At 52.7% G+C, this 7,192-nt stretch overlaps 1 protein-coding gene across 2 annotated transcripts; it reads left to right on the top strand.

Annotated features, from left to right (window-relative positions):
* Positions 1 to 48: 48 nt before the first annotated feature.
* MRTO4 (MRT4 homolog, ribosome maturation factor) lies at positions 49 to 6,602 on the top strand. Of its 2 annotated transcripts, XM_047873706.1 has the most exons (8): positions 49 to 223; positions 2,613 to 2,671; positions 3,908 to 4,011; positions 4,706 to 4,787; positions 4,964 to 5,031; positions 5,295 to 5,446; positions 5,845 to 5,921; positions 6,032 to 6,602. In XM_047873706.1, the coding sequence occupies exons 1-8, from the start codon at positions 196 to 198 to the stop codon at positions 6,176 to 6,178; spliced, it is 717 nt and encodes a 238-aa protein (XP_047729662.1). In that variant the 5' UTR covers positions 49 to 195; the 3' UTR covers positions 6,179 to 6,602. The 2 variants fall into 2 exon arrangements, with proteins under 2 accessions (XP_047729662.1, XP_047729663.1); XM_047873707.1 differs by lacking the exon at positions 49 to 223 and having other exon boundaries at positions 2,617 to 2,671; positions 3,886 to 4,011.
* Positions 6,603 to 7,192: the final 590 nt, after the last annotated feature.

The following is a 7,192-nucleotide window of genomic DNA, read 5'->3' as shown; positions in this document are numbered from 1 at the left end:
GGGGCCCTCGGGATTTGGAGGCCTCCGGGTGCGCTTAAAGTCGCCCTAGAGAAGTCTGGGTGGAAAGAGGCGGGCTGTGGCGCAGATTGGGTCAGGCACGCGCGAGGCCAGCCCCGGAGGGCCGTCCCAGAGGCCCCCGCGCCACCCGGGTCCTAACAGGCAGCACCGCCTTCCGACACATGTGCGTGCAGCGCGATGCCCAAATCCAAGCGCGACAAGAAAGGTGAGTGAGGGGTGCACCGCCGGCTGGCTGCCAGCTGCGGTGGGGACGTGAGTGGGACGCCAGGGCCTCCGCGAGGAGCTCCGAGTGGGACCCCGGGGCCTCCATGAGGAGCTCCGCGGACTAGCTGGGAGCTGCGAGAGAGCTTCGCGACTGGGGTCCGGAGTCTCCTCGGGTCAGGGGAACGGAGACTGTCTTGCCGAGCCTTGAGTGCCTTTCCAAACAGCTTCTGAGCACCCGATCTCGCCTTGGCCCACCTTTTCCACCCTAGCCCATCTTCCTTAGCTCTTCGCGCGCCCGCCACCCTGGCCGCTTTTCTTTTAAGACGGGTTTAATCCCAAATCTGGCCTTTTCACTTGCCGTTGCCTCTGCCTGGCATGCTTATGCTTCGGTCTTCGTGTGCCTGGGTCTGTCTCAGCTGACATTTCATAAGGTACGTCTTAAAAGGCCATTTCTGACTCTTTTATTGTGGTAGCGTCTCTCCCATACAGACCCTCTAGCACACTGAACAAATATACTTGGGAGCCTAGTACTATTGGATCCACACGACTCCTGAAACAGAATGCTACGGGCACCAGTGACAGTCACAACAAAGTTTATTGCAATGAGAGGCAAGGCCGATCGATGGGACCAACACTCTTGATCAGAGTGCGGCCTCGAACAGCCAGGGTACAGAGTTTTTATAGCCAATCACATCGTTTTATCATCACCTGGGAACAGAACAGAGAAACAGTTCCCAGACGAGTTAGAAACAGTTCCCAGATGAGTTAGAAACAGTTGCCGGATGAGGTGATTATTTTAGACTTTCTGCCGCTAAGTTGCAACCAGTGGATCTCCTTGACCTTGCCTCTGATGCTCTTTTCTTTGAACTTTTGTTTCCTTAGTTGGTGAAGCCTTATTTACAAGAGTATGAAGCATAATTTACAAGAGTAAAGCAAGGCTGTTATCTCTTGACCTTCAGTGTCAGAACAAAGCTGTTAGTTTTCAAGCTACGGTGTCAACACAAAGCTGTTATCTCTCAAGCGACAGTTAGTCCTACACTACAATTTAACCCTTACAGTACTCTAGGCATTGGAGGATACAGCAGTTACAACAAGAAGGCCTAGAGGCCTCAATGAGTTTAACATTTAGTCACTGGAAATGTTATCCCCCAAAACACCAAAAATCCTATACGGTCAGATTCTAATGAGTCTTGTGGACTAAAGATAAAGAAGTGATATTTCATATAATGCAGCCAGAGAGAGGTCTCTGATGAGCTGACAAGTGAGCAGAAACCTAAAGAAAGGAAGTGAGCAATCCACGGAGTTACCCGGGAGAATGGTATTCCAAGGAGAGGGAAGATAAAGTGCAGAGGGGCTGTGTGGCTGGAGCAGAGTAAGCAAAGAAGGGGAGGGAGGTGGGCAAAGAAGGCAGGGCTTTACAAGCCTTTGCAAGTAATTGGCTTTCACACCCAGGTGAAATGGATAGCCACCTGGGAGCTTGAGCAGAGGGATGACAGGGTTTAACTTTTAAAAGATCACCCTAATTTCCTTGTTGAAAATAGACTGGGGAAAGTGAAGCTAGAGGGCAAGGCTGGAAGGAATGAGACCAGCAGCAATCCAAGAGAGGGTCATGCTGGCTTGGTCCACTGTTGTAGCAGTGAACCTGGTGGGAAATGGACAGTGGCGTTCTGTTTGCCTTCCTGTGCTGCCCTTACCCTGACTGGCATGATTGATTACCTTTCCAGGTATACGCCTTGTGGGTGCCAGGCAGACTGAATAAGAAATAGCCCCTTACTGGGGACACTCATGGCCTTGCATTTGATGCTTTGTTAAGTGTTTGTGGAATGACTGGGTTCGGTAGAGGGAACCCTGGTGAGATGGCAAATGCCAAACCCTCTGGATATGAGGAAATTGGGCCCCAGCTCTTGGTAGAGGTGCTTGCCCTCCCCAAAGAGACATTGCTGCATCCAAACTGCAGAACAGGTTGTAGCAGAGAAGGTAGAGTCCCCAGATTCATCATTCCACAGCTTAAGCCACCTAAGATTTTCTCTACACACCATGGGGAGCGGAGGGAGGGGATCAGGAAGGCCCCTGGCAAGCTAGGTATCCCTCTGAAAGCCGTCCAAGAACAGGAACAAGCCCTGCCCCCACACCTCAGTACAGCTTTTTAGGTTAGCCTAATAGGAGCGAGGGAACACCTGGTTTGTCTAAGTAACAGGAAGTATGTCAAGGGATCTCCAGGCTCAGGAACACTAGAGAGTTGGCATTCTGGGGACCCTGGGAATACAAAGCCCTGGTGCCTTTCCTCAGGCTGGCTTGGTCCAGCTGAGCTACCAAAGGGGAGAAGGAAATGAGCCTGCAAGGCTTCTGGATATGTGTCTCATCATCTATCTTTTTCTTCTTTGTATTAGTTTCCTTAACCAAAACTGCCAAGAAAGGCTTAGAACTGAAACAGAACCTGATAGAAGAGGTAAGAGCTCATTCTTTTTATCGGTTCAGATTTTGGTTTATAAAGGTGGCTATAGGGTTGTCAGGGAAATACTGTTTTTTAAAACACACACACACACACACACACACACACACACACACACACAAACAACCACCACAAGGTGCTGGTTCAGCCCTTTTTCCTCCAGCAACAGCACCCAATAAAAACCCCCGTAGTAACGATTTCTGGTTTTCACAGAGCTCTTACTCTGTGCATGGCACCCCACTAAGTACTCCACGTGTGTTCCACTTCATTCATACGTGTCTATGAATAATGATCACTGTTATGCATCTAGGTAACAGAAACTTAGATTTGGTAGCCTGCCCAGTGTCAAAAAGCTGTACAATCACAGGGCACCTGGCTGGCTCAGTCTGTAGAGCATATGACTCTTGATCTCAGGGTCATGAGTTCAGGTCTCATGACGGGCATAGAACTTACTTTTGAAAGGTGGGGGTGCACCTGGGTGGCTCAGTCGTTAAGAATCTGACTTTGAAAAAGAAAAAAATAAAAAAAAAAAAAAAAAAAAAGAATCTGACTTTGGCTCAGCTCATGATCACAGTTAGTGAGTTTGAGCCCCACATCAGGTCAGGTGAGCTCAAGGCTTTGGGTGAGCCCTACCTGCCTCGTTCTCTCTCTCAAAAAAAAAAAAAAAAAAAAAAAAAAAAGCTCTGGGTTTACTAGATGTAAGTGTACCAGCCAGCCCCCTGTCTACATTGTTCCAAGGCTGCAAGCTGGATGACAGTAGATTGTCCTCCAGCACAGTGATTCCTTTTCCATGAGACCATGTCATGGCTGCAGCCAGCACTGTGGGCAGAGCAGGGCCAATGAGCCGCTTCTTCTTAGTAAATAATAAGGTGTTACAGATTTCCATTTCACAGGAGCCTTCCAAGTATGGCTGAGCGTTTCCGGTTTGTCAGTTAACGGGCAAAGCAAAGCGATCCATTCCACTCATGGCCACAGATAACCTGGGAAGACCATGGGATGTTGACCCATGGCCCAGCTTCCCCTGCGCTTTGAGATCACACCTGCTTTGCCTCAGGGGAGCCCCTGTAGTCCGTGATCATGACTTCAGTAATGGAAGTAAGGAGGAAATGACGAGATTAGAGCCTCCAGCTCTAAACTTCCACGGTTGTTAGGGACCTAGAGCAGATTTTTTCCCATCTGAAGCCCAACCCGTGCTGCCCCTTGAACTCCAGAACCCCATGAATTGCCCCGCAGCTTCGGAAATGTGTGGACACATACAAGTACCTTTTCATCTTCTCCGTGGCCAACATGAGGAACAGCAAGCTGAAGGACATCCGGAACGCCTGGAAGCACAGCCGGTGAGCAGGTGGCGGGAAGAGGGCCTTTCTGAGTAGAGAAGCAGCCAGGGTGCTCTCAGAGCAAGGGGCGGTTATTGACCCTGCGGATACCACCTTATTAAGGAGAAAGTGCCACACCCCCCAGAGGCACTTTTTAGCTGTTAAAAATGGCCTTGTGTTGAGCTTCTCAGGGGCAGGATTTGGTAGTTGCTCAGGGAATGCCTGAGTAATGATCCCTCAGGAGAAGGGGCATCCTTATCCCTGGAGGCTGGTCCTTTTGGGAACGTCCCATCAGCTTTAAAATGTTGATGTGTCCTCTGAAATGACACAGTGACTAGAGAGCCATGTGGCGGGTACCTGCCCCTTGGGTGAGTCTCTGACGGTACGAGTGAGTCCTGGTGTGGCTCAGACCGGTGACTGTGCCTCTTCCACGTTACCAGATTGGGGCGCTTAGTGGGTCACGTAACACCCACGAGCTGGTAGTCAGCATACTGTGAACGTTGAGGCCTTCAGGCAGGAAAATCACGAGAGGGGTCCTTGGCTGTGGACAGAGCAGGCAGGGCTGTGTGGAAGAAGTAGGAGCCTCTGGCCACACCTCCTGCTGCGGAACAGTCTGGGCCTGCGCTCGGGCTCCCCGGAACCAGAGCTGGTTTGCACCTAACGGGGGGAGGGTGGGCAGGGCGCTTCCTTCACAGACCTCTCTTTTTCTGTGTAGGATGTTCTTTGGCAAAAACAAAGTGATGATGGTGGCCTTGGGTCGGAGCCCAGCTGACGAGTACAAGGACAACCTGCATCAGGTGAATTTCTGGCCAGTGGCGGGATCAGTGAGAGCAAGGCCTGACTTACTGCTCGGTTCTCCTTTAAACCCCGGACTCAGAATAGCACCCCTGCCCCACCAGCTCCTGACAACCAAAAACATCTCCAGATTTTGCCAGATGTCTAACGAGACTGGGCTGACCTTTTTGTTCTGTAGGTCAGCAAGAAGTTGAGGGGTGAGGTCGGTCTCCTTTTCACCAACCGCACCAAGGAGGAAGTGAATGAGTAAGTGTTACTGAGGAGCAGCAGGGAAGGAATAATCCTGGTACTCTGTACAGTATGGAGGCGTTGAGTCAAAACTGGTTCCTGGAACACTGCTCCTGGGTCTTCCTTCTCTGCAGCACCGTGCTCCAGGCTGACTGCTGGTCAGCAGCAGAGATGGACAGGGAGGTGGGGGTTGGGGGAGAAGAGGCCAGGGGGCCTGACTTCATGCGGGGCTGGGGGGCCAGTCAGGAGCCTCCCCTCCTACCACTGATCTTTTCCCAAAGGTGGTTCACAAAATACACAGAAATGGACTTCGCTCGAGCTGGAAACAAAGCAACTTTCACCGTGACCCTGGACCCGGGCCCCCTGGAGCAGTTCCCCCACTCCATGGAGCCACAGCTGAGGCAGCTGGGCCTGCCCACTGCCCTCAAGAGAGGTACGGGTTAGTCCCTGTAGCGGAAACGTCACAACTTAGCTGCCAGGAATGCAAGCTTGTGAGCTCAACAGACCCCGTCTGGCTCTATGGCTGAGCAGGTTATTTCTGCCGGCCTTCATTTTCTCCTGGAGGAAAGTGGGACTGAGTGACCACCTCTTGGTCGGGACGACAGTGACAGTAACTTGCAGCCAGAATTCAGCTAAAGGACACAAGGGAGGCTTCATCCCCCCACAGACCCTCCTGAACGCTTGCTGGTTTAGCACGAGTGTGCTGGGGTTGGGCAAGGTGGAGTGGGGTCAGGGGTGCCAGCCAGCCCCCTCCCGGCTCTGGGCGGCGGGCAGAGAGCTGTGCGCAGGCCTCTGTGCAGAAGTCACTGTGTGGGGTCCCCTTCTCTGTAGGTGTGGTGACCCTGCTGTCTGACTACGAGGTGTGCAAGGAGGGCGACGTGCTGACCCCAGAGCAGGCCCGCGTGCTGGTGAGTCTGACCCCTTCTGCATCCTGTGGCCTGTAGCACAAGGGACCATGGCCACTTGGTGCCACACATGCTCCTCCTGACCGTTGGTTCCCTTTACACATCTCTTGCAGAAGCTTTTTGGGTATGAGATGGCTGAATTCAAGGTCACCATCAAATACATGTGGGACGCACAGTCTGGAAGCTTCCAGCCGATGGGAGAGGACTTGCCTGAGAGTGCGCCCGAGTCAGCAGAAGAATCAGAGGGTGAAGATGACTGACAGGCGCTTGGGGCCAGGACACATGGGACTGCTGCCCCGCTGGGGGAGCAGCAGGGGAAGACGGATGGACTGCTTTTCTATAAGGTGTAAAACTATCTGCAGGATGACTCCCTGTGGACAACAAAGAGGAATTTTCCTAGAAAAAAGACCTTGGCTTGGGCTTTGGTTTGGATTCCTAGGATGCCTTTCCTTTACCGCGAGCCAGCTTCCCGCGCTGGCTCCTGCGTGACGGCTGGGGTGGGAGAGCCGCCACCTGCACTGGCAATTCGCTCCTCTGGCCTCTGTGTCCCCCTACTGGACACGGGGTTTGCCAAGGAATATGGGAGCCCTGGCCGCCCTTCCTTCCGCTTTCTTCTCCTCCTCCCAAACCAGGGCTGGGAGTCTTACAGAGAAGGAGGGAAACTTTCACTAAGACGAGAGTAAAGCCACTGCTGAAACCCAGAGCAGATATTAAAACTGCTCAACAGCATACCGGCACCTCTTATTCTTGGTAGTGACTCCAGCGGTAGGTTTTTACCTAAATTGTTCTTGGTGGCGAGTATCCCGCGAAGGATCTCTGAGTGACAGGAAATCTTCGGGATGTGTGGCCCTCTTTCTCTTTTGTGTGTAGCAGCATGAGTGCCATCTCCAGGCGCAGTGTCGAGAGATCAGGCTGGATTCGGGACAGGAGGCTGGGAAGCCTAATCCGTGCTCCTGCCCTCTCCCCCCAAGCCCTCGGGAAGGACAGGAACCAGGCTGCAGGCAGCAGAGGAAACAGATTCACCAGGTTCGCTCCCGGGCTGGGCAGCCAGGTCTAGCACCCGCTTTGTCCAAGCAGGAAGTGGCCGAGTGGACCACAGCCCCAGCCCTTTCACGTGAAGGCAGCTGGGGGCACTGTGGGAATAGAGGAGATAAACAGCTTGTGAACTGGGACTGGAGAGAGAAAACAGGCTCACTAAAGCCGTTTAAGGCCCAGGGCGAAAGTGTGAAAGACGAGGCCCTCTGCCACCTCAAGCCAGCACTGGCCCTAGCAGA

The sequence above is a fragment of the Prionailurus viverrinus genome, chromosome C1, assembly GCF_022837055.1.
Source record: "Prionailurus viverrinus isolate Anna chromosome C1, UM_Priviv_1.0, whole genome shotgun sequence".
Classification (NCBI taxonomy): domain Eukaryota; kingdom Metazoa; phylum Chordata; class Mammalia; order Carnivora; family Felidae; genus Prionailurus; species Prionailurus viverrinus.
This window is presented reverse-complemented; position numbering and strand designations above follow the sequence as displayed.